Source organism: Falco rusticolus, chromosome 9 (genome assembly GCF_015220075.1).
Source record: "Falco rusticolus isolate bFalRus1 chromosome 9, bFalRus1.pri, whole genome shotgun sequence".
NCBI lineage: Eukaryota > Metazoa > Chordata > Aves > Falconiformes > Falconidae > Falco > Falco rusticolus.
Window position 1 is genome coordinate 6,861,886 of NC_051195.1, and position 13,081 is coordinate 6,874,966.

At 38.8% G+C, this 13,081-nt stretch overlaps 1 protein-coding gene across 7 annotated transcripts in view; it reads left to right on the top strand.

Moving 5' to 3' along the window:
* Positions 1-13,081, top strand: part of ADK (adenosine kinase) — a 291,317-nt gene that overhangs the window by 197,247 nt on the left and 80,989 nt on the right. For 5 of the 7 annotated variants that reach the window (XM_037400573.1, XM_037400576.1, XM_037400574.1 and 2 more), the window contains one exon: positions 12,004-12,174. The exons of the other annotated variants lie outside the window; for them this stretch is intronic. In XM_037400573.1, the coding sequence (XP_037256470.1) occupies positions 12,004-12,174 (171 nt within the window). The remainder of the gene's footprint in view (positions 1-12,003; positions 12,175-13,081) is intronic. 7 annotated transcript variants of the gene reach the window in all.

The window sequence follows — 13,081 nt, forward strand, 5'->3', positions numbered from 1 at the left end:
TAGTATCTATTTTTCTTATTCTCTCTATTTTCAAGGACACAAATTGGATGGGCAGAGATTCAAGTAAAGGGCAAAAAAGAGCAGGGAACATTTTTTCATAATTAATAATCTTGTAGCGGAGCTCATTCCTATCCAAAGGACCGTCTACGTGTAGGGCTATAGGCATTATTAAGACCTCATTGACTTGATAATTTGGAATTCAGGGAAGCTCCACGTGAAGTTGACGGGCTGCAGGAGGACCTTAATCTCGAAGGTGTTATTCTACTTTTGATGCATTTACATGGTTCATTTGCATGCATATACCTTTTGTGGTGTTTATTTCAGGGTAAAATAGCTGATTTCTTACAGGATCGTTAGGGGTGTATGCAGTATCTGGGATGCTCTGCTCTGAAATACTCTCTTAGGAGCTGATAGAACATCAGAGGTTATATGCTTTGTCCACCTACTTTTTGTCCATGTTTCTCAAATATGCGCGGATCTAGTCTATATCACAGAATTCCAGCATAATTCAGGTTGGAATGGACCACCAGAGATTTGTCAGAGCAAATTCGAAGTTTACGTAGTTGCTTTATATTCAGTTGTTTGGAATATTCTAAGGATATTGTAATGTTTGACCCCTGTTGTGAAAATTCTTTTTCCACATGAAATTTCTTAGAATGTTACAAAACTCTTGAGTTTCAAAAACTGTTTGAATTATATAATTTTAAATGCAATTTTTTTTCAGAATACTGACTTGTATCAGTCTCTCTTCTTTTTCCCTATACACTTCAACATTTCAAGAATAAGCAAATTCAATTAAACCAGACAAACTAATTTGGGCACTAACAAATACGAGATGTCAGTCGGTTCAAGGGGTTAGGCCTGTCTTCCAAAACTAGAATTGCCACCTTGGAAGTATCTCCTTCAATGTAACTTTGTTTTCTTAAAGTAACAGTTTTGGAGGCTTAAGCGAAGAAGTCACTAATTACCAGTTACCAGTGATTTTCTTAATTGTTATTTTTGTTCTGCTGTGTTTTTCTTAATCTGTAACTTGATTTGGAACTATAAATTCTCATTTACACGAAAGCTTATGAAATCCATTTGTCTGTCGTATGTTAACTAGAAAATACTGCCCATATGTTTCTGTTGTTGCAGGGAAGAAAAGGTGTGACATTACACAGTATTTCTCAAATGGGTAGCAAATACTCCTACCATCAAAAATTACGTCACGATGTCTACATGTGCGCAGCCGCGTGCAGTGTTTCCTGAGTTCCATTGCCAGTGCTAGCATGTTTAATGGAGTGATTGGCAAGCGTTCCGATCGGAAGCTGTACGCCACCTGAACACCCACGGAAGGGGCTCGTACCCCGTTGAAGACTGAGAAACTGCGTGGGGACATTCTGCTTCTGAGGTGGCTAAAGGGGTGTTGTCACGGGCCACACCACGCATTTAGGGAGCAAATAGATATTTGCTCAAGAAGTCTGAGGGGTTTGCTGTTCTTGGCATCATTTTATGTGAAAACTGAGAGGTACTCTGCATCTAGAAAGGTTAGTTCTCTGCCATAGGCTGACCACCTAGCTTGATCTTTTATTGATCTAAGTCTGTTCTTAAAAATGCTACACATTTTAAATGGAAAAAAAACGTGTGTTCAGTCATATTTCTTGTAGTTGTGGTCTGATTTTCTGTGAATGTGGGCAAATAACGTGACAGGAGTGGCATTATTTTCAAGTAGAGAACTATGGAAAATATTCAGTAGAAAATTAAAACTTCATTTTCAAATTTTTCATTTTCTTCTGAATATTTTGAATACTGCTCTACTTGAAAATTGCTGCAAAGAGGGGAGATGTAGATGAGCTGTGAGGCAGAAATCGTTCCCCATGAGGGCGGCGAGGCGCTGGCCCAGGCTGCCCAGAGCAGCTGTGGGTGCCCCATCCCTGGCAGTGCTCAAGGCCAGGCTGGATGGGGCTGGGAGCAGCCTGGGCTGGGGGGAGGGGGCCCGGCCTGGGGCAGGGGAGTGGGACGAGATGGTCCTTGAGGTCCTTTCCAACCCAAACCGCTTGTGATTCTATGATTTAGAGTATTCAAGCATCTTGAGCAGCAGTGCAAATTGAAGCCCCTACTGAAACTGGCTGCTCCCACGATAACCCAATGTTATCGTGAGATCTGGGAGTAAAAGTCCAACGCTGCTCTCCCAGGTTACAGCAGTGGTCCTGCTATTAAAACTGGGCTTCTGAGGTGTGAGTTCATTAGAAACAGAAACTTAAAGTAAGTATTATTTGGCTCTAAAAAGCTAATAGCTAGAGGTGTTTGCCCCTGCCCCTGCTTTGAATTTGAAGGAAGTACTCATTCAGCCCATAATAATTAATGTTAAGCATTTATATGGTTCGTTGTAGCCAAAGTGTTCTACAGACAATTATTATTACCCAAATTAATTTAAGTGAAAATATCTTTGTTTAGAATATAACAACTGTCCACATTTCAACTATATTTCTTAATAATTATTAGAATTAGCATAGGTCGTGACCCTCATTTATTTGTGTGTTCAGAAGCGAAGTCATGCAATGGCCTTTATATAATGAAAATTAAGAGGCCAAGCAATAACATTAATGTTCTTTTAAATAATTAATTTTAATGTGTGGAAGTGTGAGCAATAAATGCTTTATTGTAAAACCTGATGTGGTAATTAATCCAAGCGATTAGGACCTAATTGCACGTTCATAGTAAATGTTACATTTGCTGTGAAAGAAGTTTTTTTGGAACTGTGGTTCTGGAGCTCGAGCTGTGAGAAGAGTGATATTTAAAAGGAAACGTTAATGCACTTACTTTTAGACTTGGTAAGCCAGAAACTAAAAGAAATACATCCTTTATTATTTTGCCAATTACTTTTTTAGTTCTTCTGAGCATTTTATTTTACTATGCACTTAATCCAATAGTGGTGCTTATACATTAAATATATCGTAAGGATACATAGGCTGTTTAAAATCCGCCAACCATATACCTTGGGCAGTGGGAAAGGGTAGTTGTTTTATTAATCATTTACACCTTAATTTGCAAATAGCAAATGTTCTATTATTCCATAAAACTTGTCATTACTTCAATGCAAAGAAGTCATCCCGTGAGCAGTGTCAGTCTGAGGTGCGCTGGCTGCGCCGTGGGCAGCCGTGTTGCACACCAAATGACTTCAGATCTCCACTGAAGCTGTAGAGCTGCTCGGGATTTTCGTGGATACAATTTATGGAGTTTGGATCCTTGGGGTTTTTTTTGTTGTGGGTTTTGGGGTTTTTTTTCCTCCAACAAAATTACAATTTGTAAATAGACTGTCTGCTTCTGTGCTCTGTTTAGCCCGTGGTGAGTCTGCTTTACTTAAACAGGCGCCGTTAAAGGATGAGTTAGCATATGAATACCGCAATAAGCTTCAGAAATCTTTTGTGTTACCTCTTGATCATTTTGTTTTTTTCTCTTTATACCTACCATGCTACAGTATCAGTGTAGTCTTTCTGATGATAGGATCTTTATTAGGGAAATAATATGCTCTTTCTTTGGAGCTCTTGAAATATGTTCTAACGATGATGGTAATGACTTTGATTAATATTTAATCCCCATGCTGCTATGTTCTTATAATATACAAGATCTCAAAGGTAGTCGGGGGAGGGAATAAAGGTTTCTGCTTAAGTGTTTCAGTATGAGAGTGCTTAGGGGAAAACATACCTATGTTTTATTACACCTGATATCTGTTTTCTAACCTGAATTTAAGTGAAACCTTTCATAGCGTGACCACATTGTTGACAGGGAAATCCGTAAGGTATGGAAGTCATGCTGGAGGTGACTGATTTTTCATGGCATGGGACTCCTTTTCTGTATGTGTTTATATTATGCAACAGCCACATTCCCGTGCATCACCTGGGGATTCTGACACTCCGAGGGCACAGGTATAGCACTATATACTACTATAGAGCAGGAGGTTGGTAAGGAATTTTTTTTTCCTTTTTTTTTTTTTTTTTTTTTCTTAACATGGGAACTACTGTTTATAAACACAGCAGGGGAAACCCAAATTAGGTTCCCCCTCCGCTCCAAAAGTCACAGTATTTGTGTGCATTGTCACGTAACCAAAAAAACCTCTTGCATGTACATAGCGGCAGAATTTTTATGGTTCTCAGGCCATGGAATATTAAAACAAAAAAATCTTAAGTAAGCAGTACTGATAAGCAAGTTTTGAACGGTTCTCCACAAGACTTTGTACAGTCATATCAAAGAACCTGCATTTTTACAGCATCTTTTGACATCCATCAGTCAGTGGTGATGAGCTACTAATACATCGATGGTCAGTCATTGCTTCAGTCTTTTCAGTGTTTTACCTCTATCGATAAAATAAAACATTGTAGTGATACAAGCACATTTAATTAAAAAGATAGTCATACTTGTTCTGTTCTTGTTCAAGGCTATTTGAATAAGCAAGGAATAGGCTTGTTTTAAGTGTTTGCTTACAGAGCTTTCAAACTGAGGATTAACTGTCTAGAGAATTAGAAAATCTCTATGCATTTGTAGTTACATAGTTTCTCTCAATTTACTAATATACTGTAAATATTATGTACACAACGAACTTGAATGAATTCAACATATGGTTGATGTTTTCATAATTAATGAGATGCCAAATTATATTAATGGAACTAGCCATACACAAAAAAGCAAGTGTTGCACAGACATTGACGGCCCGAATTAACCATACCTTATTCTATACTTACTAAAATGCTTATTTGCCAGGACAGGGACCCAGGGATTGCGCACAAAATTGTGGGAATTAAGATTGAAAATCAATCCAAACATCATAAATAATATAATTGCTAATTTTTAGACTTCTGGTTGTTGTTTCATTAGACAGTAATTGGTATGTCTGAGTCTACTTTTTGGTCTAAACACAACATTGTCATCATATAAATAGATGTGTTAGACAAACCTGATGTTGATATAAGAGCTATTTTAGAAGTATGAAAGATGAAAGAAACTTTCTCTCTTTAATCAAAAATTTAACAAATAGTTTAAGATGCTTTGCTTGCTCAGTAAGGATTGAATTGGTTTTCAATGAAGAAAAAGTGTGGAAAAGTGGTTTGGGGATACTAGGAGAAATGAAGTGGCTTGCTCTTTAACATAGCACGTTTGATTTGCAGCTTATATTTTATTGATGGTAATCGCCTGTACTTTATAATACCTTTCAACACGGAATTTCAGTCATTTCAGTAATGTTAAGTAATTAAATCTCCCACTGGTTCTGCCAATGGAGGTGTATTTATCATTATAACTATTTTGCAAGTGGGTAAACAGAGGCAAAAAAGGTTGAATTATTAATCAAAATAATAAAACCTCTAGGCTCCTGTCTCCCAGATGATGTTTAGTACTTCCTTCAAAATTTTGTTATAAAGTCAGTATAAATAAAAATAGACACCTTGCTCCCTGAGCTTGATAAACTCACGTAAAACTGTGCTGAACTTCAGAAAGCATATAGATTATTTTTTTTGGCTTCCTCACAGAGGGGCAGACTTTAAGGAGCTGTGTCAAACCATCATCTTGAGATCTTAATTCATCTTGCCAGAGTGAGTTTAACCAACTTTGTAGTTTCCAGGGAAATAGGAAGGGGTTTTTTTAATTTATTTTTTTTCCTGGGGTAACATTTCCCTGCACCAAAGCTAGGTCCATTACTGTTCTCGTTTACACCTCCACCTCATTGATCAAGTTCTCATCTAGACACTCTGCGAGTATACGTTTCCGAAGTGCGGGCACACAATTATTTTGTCTTAAATGTGGCTTGGAAGAACTTCCTGGGGAGTGCTTAAGTTAATAGTAATCGGAACTGGAAAAGATTTTCAAATTGTTTAAAATTAAAAAGAAATTGTAATATATGCAGAAAATAATTATTTTCTTTGAGATTTAATGTCAGATATTGGAGGTTATCTGCTACTGGTTTAATCTGATAGATACTAATATGGCAGCAATCAGAGTTCACTTCAGCAACAAAGAAGCTGTTCAAGTTTGAAAGCAATCCTCTCCTGACATGTTGGCACCGTCGTAGAGGAAAATGTCACGGTCAATATAAGCACTTTTACTGACAGTTAGGTTTTTCCTATGTTACTGAAAACTGTTTGAAACTTGGCTTTTATCAAAAACAGAAACACTGGCCACTCTGAATGATAAAACAATAGTTTACAGCTTAGTCATTTTCCAGTTATAAAGCAATACTTTCATAAAAATAAACAATGCATACAGGAACAAGCCAAAACAATTACTCAGAGAAACTGTTGCATTCTTGCTGTCCTTGCTTCCTGATTTAAAACAACTGTCTCCAGTAGGAACTGGATGAAAAGCAGCGGGTTTTGTTTCGTTAAGTAACCACTTGCTGATCACTACAAGATAAAATATGGTTTCAGAATTCAATTCATACTGTGTAGGTACTTTCTAAGTTCCTAAATGACCTATTGCATGAAGAGCAGGTACATACATAAAAATAACATTCAGGTATATATATATATATATATATTTATATATATATATATGTATGTATGTGTGTGTGTATATATATATATATATATATTTACAGACCGAACATTTCCCAAGTGGATAGTTACATAGAACTTTTGGCCTTCCTAGGGAAAGTAAAAAATTACTTAGAGGACAAGCACCTTCGTTAATAAAGGTTGTGTTGTTGATTTAATTTGTGGGGGTTTAATTACTACTAGACTTTTTTTTTTCACATTGTATTTTAGTATCTCTCTCATTGGATAGTAGTCTGTCATATCTCAGTAAGAAAAATAATGTGGTGAGTAATTTCAAGCGGGAACAGGTTGCAAGCATAAATGCTCAAAACTCGGAAGAAGAGGTACGGGCTCTGTAAGTCTGCTGGCTTGATGGTGTTGCACATTCCAAGTATTGTGCTCAGATATTTCAGCGTTAAAGATAGCTTTTAAATTCTTCCCTGCTCTTTTAAACTCGCATAAGTACTAAGACAGATGAAGAGCTTTTGCTGTAATGTTCCAAGAAGATTCCTTCTGGTTCCTGTTCTGCAGGAAGATGATTTCATTGCCTTGTCTCACAGTGGGTGGGATATGGGACTGCTCCCAATCTGTGCTCCGTGCGGTTCAGAGGCTAGAAGACAAAAGTTTTTCCGTCTCTTCTGGTTGTAAGGGCACCTGGAAGCCTTGTGTAAGTTCTTCTGGCTGGAGCGGTTACCTAGAGGTTCATTCTCCAGCCCAAGAGCTGCCATGTGTTGCAGCCTCGCTCCTTCCAAGCCCTGGTATTGCTGCTAGACGGCAGCAGATGAGGCTGCCGGCAGAGCAGAGCTGAGGGAAGCCTCTTCTGCCCAAGTGCGTGGCTTGAAGTTCTCTTTGTGTACAGAACGCAGGAAACTTAACCAGGTCCAAAAGCTCTGACTTGGTTATGTCTGTCATTTAACGGAGCAAGTTCTCTTGGCACCTCTGCAGTCTCGCTCTTTTACTGGAACTGCCAGCGTACTTGAAGTTAGATGATTTCTGTAGGGCTTTACTGAATCACAGTATTTATCAGGACTGTCACTACGTAACTGTCAAACTTCCTATGTGCCTGAAAAATTCCACCCTTTAGATGGATGAGAGTGTGATATCGTCATAATTGCATTTTTTTGTAAATGCTTGCTATAAAATAATTTTGGATTAAATGATGTGTTCCTTTCATGTTGGCAGAATATAATTTGTCTCAAATGGCAGCAGACTGTTATATATGTGTTTTCTGAAAGTTAAATATTTTGATTCACACTTGCGATTTATTGATTTTACATTGTTACCAAATGGCATTTCAAAATCAGCTCAGAATACCATGGTTCAAAATCCTGTCACTCACATGATAAAGTTATTTCATGCAAACCACTCTGCAAATGGGAGTGGCAAGGAAAGAGGGAGAGCTCGAAGGAAGAGAGGGCAAATGCATTTTAGTGGCTAGTAGGTGTGAAAGCAATCCTAATTTTTATTATTTCTGTATATTCCTATGCAAACATTGCTTCTGTGCTATTAAACAATATTAAATCCAAAATTGAAAAGCTGTTTGTTACCATCTCTGCCTGGATTTGCCTGAATGTATACTAGGTCACAGATTTCAGTTTAGGCTTTAAGGAAATACTCCCTGGCTTAAAAAAAAATCTTTATCATCGTTGTGCAGACATTACAGGTGGGTGATCCAGATGAATTCGGCGCAAGCATGTTATTTTATGTGAGCAAATAAATGATGGCAAGGTTTCTCAGTTTGGAGAGAGCGCCCTATACAGAATTACTGTATTACTATCACCAAAGCCAGAGCTGTTCTGACTTCACGAGATCCTTCAGCACTCTAATTCTGTGCTGCTGGCACTTTTGACACCCTGAATTTGCTGCCCACACATCTGCTGTAGTGAGTGTGGTATGAGTTTAGTGTAGGTCAGAAGAAACCTTTTTGGTCTGCGTGTGAAAAAAAAATGAGAGAGGTGACTTGCAAGGAGAAATGGCTTGTGTATAAACCCACCAAATCCTTCTGGTAGTGCTATTAGGAAAAAAAAAAAAAAAAGACTGGAGTGCAAAATGCTATCCTATATTGACAGCACCGTGGCGTATTTTAAAAGGTTCATCAAAGAATTCCTGCATATTGTAAAAGTGAAATTAATGTTACCTCTTGACTGTCTATTGCTTTCGTGTGCATCTTAATACTGAATTTTAAAAGCTCCTTAAGTTACAAACAAGCTACTGTATCTCTCGTAGCCAAGTGTCTGCAATACACAAATGTTTTCCTTTCTTCTTCCTTTTTTGTTTCTCTTTTCTCCCACAAGGAAAACATTTTTCTCCACCAAAGGACTGTATTTAAACAGAAGGACTGTTCACAGTGTGCAAGAAAAGGATCATTGTGTTTTGTGCATGTATACATACAAACATGCATGTAAATAGGGGAGTCTTATCACCCTATTTTTCTAGTGTATGCGTGTGTTTAGCCTTGCTCGCTGGCTTGTGGTGCAGTGGTACCTTCCTCCTGGCACAGAAAACAGGCTCATTACGTTTTGAGCAGCAGCAGAGAGTGGCACATCGTGGAGCAGTAGCATCTGGTGTACTCGGTCTCAATCAGTGCATGCCAAAGGAATACTGCGTGCTGCTACTATGTCTGATAGCCTTTCATGTTTAATAGGTTTTCTTAGTACAATATTGCTGCCTTTCTTTGACTGCGCTGTCCGATTATCATATGTCCTTGTACGTACAGTGCTTTCTCACAAAGATAGATACATAGGCAATAATTAAATTTTGCGTGCAACGGAAGCTTCCTGGGCTATTGGAATTTCTGTATATTAACAGCCTCATCCTTTGATTGCAGATACTTTCCTCGTAGTTGTTTTAAGTTACCTTTGGGTTTTGAGGGTAAAAAGGTTTCCAAAACTCTCAGAAGTAGACCGAGGTGTGTAGGTGGGTATAAAATATCTTCTGAGGGGCCTCTTAACCTTCTTGTTAGCGGGAGCAGAATTTCTTCCTAGTGAAAGACAAAGCCTTTTATAGCAGCGACACCGACATAGACGTAGTCTCAGACTCGAAGCTCATGCTGGCTAACGGTTAGCTGTTGGAGTAGGTGGGAGCAGTGAACTTGGGCATTCCGTTGCATACATCGTCTGCACCAAAAGCGGCGGCAGCCGCAAGGCTGTGGTTCTAAGGAAGCCAGTGAGTGGCTTCGTTGTGAACCCCGGTGAGACAGAAGAAAACCTGTTTGGTTTAGGGCAGTTTGTTCCTGTACAAGACCGTAACGTGCTGCAGTGGCGTGGTCTGTGGCTTATCTGGTTGTAATTCAAATTTAGGAAGCTGGGTTCATCTAACTGGACCGGCCATAGCTGTAATTGGAATTCTACTCAAAATGGAGACAAACTCAGTGTAAATACTAAAGGGGGGGGGCGGGGGGCGGTGTGTGTCTAATTAGGTTTCTTCAAACCCAAATCTGTTCAGTTCAGATTTTATACATTTTCTTCCTACGTTGTTAATTCCACTGTGTGAGTCGTACTGCTACAATATTTTTTTTATTGCTGTAACTGTTTTTTTTTTTCCTAAGAAATGTTATAGTTGGCGAAGAGTTCTCATACACACCGCTCTTAATTTCTAGATGTTGTAATGTCAAATAGTTATTGAAATAAAAATATGAAAAACCTCTTGGAAGAATGCAATTTAATGGCAAAAGTCATTTTTAGGAAACACAGAAGACGGAGCTCGAGCCTGTGAGAGTTCCTGGCCTTTATTTTGCAGGATCTGAAAAGCAAGCTCTCCTATTTGCCTCTCAGTACTTTTATGTTGCCTTTCCAAGGAAAAGGGAGTTGGATGCAGGCCTGAGTGAGATCTCACGGGGATAGTGTTCTGTACCTTAAATTACAATCAGATGTATTTTAGTTCAGATGAAATTTTCAGCCTAAAATTGGTAAGAAGCCTAATTATTTGACCAGGTTACTGTTTACGTAGACCACTGTACAGCAATCTGTGATTTATCCACAGCTGGCAACATGTTAGCCTTGAAAGGTTTTTATTTTGTGTTTGGAACAGTTTTTTACAAAAATCCAACTCTGTTCATTAAACAAAAAACTAAAAGATGGTAGAGATTGCTATGGAGACGAGATGTTATATAAACTGTTCATTTTAGTTCGTCAGAATGTAAAAATAGCAAAGAAGCTTGGATGTTTACAGGCTTCCAGTCGTTCAAGGTACTGAGTAACTCCACAAGATGCAAAGCATTCTTGTGCCCTTTGGACTTTTAACGTCATGTAGCAAATCGTGCCCAGATTTTGAAATCAATCATGTATTTGTCAGACTGGAGAGTGTGGAGTATGGAGAAACAAATAGGAAGACTTTCTAAGTAGTCTTTAATCTGTAGGCTCTTCATTATGTCATTTTTTCCAGTAGAATGCCTAAGGTGAGCTGTTAGCTGAAGTATGCAGGATAAAAATACAGATATCCTGTGATCCAAAGACATAATAATATGGATAAGAACTGGAAAATAACACTGTTTCGCTATTATACCTTTTAGAGTGTCATGGTGGTGATGTTACAGATAGGACTGAGATGGTGTTTTATTTATCAGACCCCCCTCAAAGTTGTTTGTTACTGTGCCTTAGACATTATCTCTTGCTTTAAATATAACACTTGCTGCTCTTGCTTGAAAATTACTGTTATTCACTGAGTTTGAGAAGAGTTTGTAAAATTGCTTTTAGCATTATAGAAATGAAACATACAAGATTTGTTTAATTAGTGTAAAGACTAAGCCTTTGTCTAATTAGTAGAGTAATGAAACTGGACGGGATCTTTACATAACTCTTGGAACACGTGCGGTCGAGGTAACAGTCTGCAATGCTAAATTCCGAACGGCAGCCTGGAACTGTTCTTCATACAGGGTTGAAATCACCATTCGCAATTTAATAGGCAAAGTCATTTCTGGATGAGTTTGTTTCAGTGTTCTGTTTCACAGTTGATACTTGAATGTTCATATTCAGAGTAAAGAGCGATACTTTTGGGAGGGGGAGAAATAAAATACGTGCGCGGAAACGTGAAAACCCCTAGGATTGTCCGAAACAGTAACGCCTACTACAATGACGGCATACTCAACATGTTTATAATAAACAAGTTAACCATTTTTCAGGCAAGGGATTTCATTGATCTCCTAGCTGCATATAGACCCATCATACTGGGTTTTGGAAGTAAACATCACAGTCTAACTGGGGCATTTAGAATTATATCACCTTTTAAAATACAAACATTAGTTTTAGCTGCCCTGGGAAAGTGTACTGCGTGGAATGCAGAGGAGGGGAGTTATGTTTCATTTTGGAAGGTTGTGATTATAGGCATGTGTAGATTCTTCATCACCTCCATAATACCTTAATGGAAAGGCAGTATTTCCAGTTTTTACCTGTGCATGCATGTGACAAAGGTGGGTTTGGGGAGGCGACTTAGAAGCAGCATGCTTCTTGTGGTTCCTCATACGGAATTGGTAACGTACATTGATTTCTTTGGATGCTTGCAGGGGTTCTTCCTGACGGTGTCACCAGAAGCAGTATTAAAAGTGGCTGCTCAGGCTTCTGCAAACAACAAGATCTTCAGCTTGAATCTTTCTGCGCCGTTTATTAGCCAGTTCTACAAAGAGCCTATGATGAAAGTCATGCCTTACGTCGATGTCCTTTTTGGAAACGAGACGGTGAGTCTTACAAAAGCAACTGCAGTATCTGTATCTCTTGCACCTGGCTGTTTGTGTCTAGGAGCCTGCTTGCTGGTTCTCCCTTACTTACAGAGGGAGACTGACCACGTGAAGTGTCACTAGACAATGGAATCCACAGTCAGGGGGCTGTGATATTTCAGTAGATGCCAAAGATGTAACTTGACTTGTTAGAGGTTTACAACTCACTTGTTCTAGTGTAGAGACATGAACAAATTACTGTAAGTTAAAAGAGGAAACAACCCAGCACGCTGGCTGCATTGTTCTAGCTGTCTGCATGCATGATGTACCCGCCCAGAAGCTAAGTCTCTGCTGGAAGAAAACATATGAAGGGTTACGGCGAAGCTGCTGAGGTTCTGGAACTTGTTTCTGTACCCGTACTGCTGCTGTTAATAGCATTTTCTGATGAAGACGACTCTTTAGGGAGAAGTGGGAGGAGAAAACTAAGAAATGGTTAATTGGTTTAGAAGGTTCTCATTGATTTTATGGTAGGTGGACTGGCAGTCCATCTAAGGAAGGATTATCTTTGCTATGCAACAGTTGGCAAACAGATTGCATGAAATTCTGCCTGGAAGTCCATGGTAATAGACCAAACGAATTCATATTTCACTCACTGTAGTGCTGTTACTTTTTCTTTTTTGTCCTCTTCAGAAACTGCTCTTAAATATTTATTGGTTTGCTCAGCAGGAAAAGGTTTTAAAAAGCCTTGGAAAGTATGACACACCTAAATGAAGTGTGGGCTTGTCTCTCAGGTTAACTACATTGGTACAGGAAAACTATGGAAGAGCGACTTGTTCCTGTCAGTGATTGTTCCTGATAGTGACACAGGGAGTTGCACCAACACAAGTCAGTTTTTCTACTGTTGTCCCCACGTCCACGTTGGGGGCTA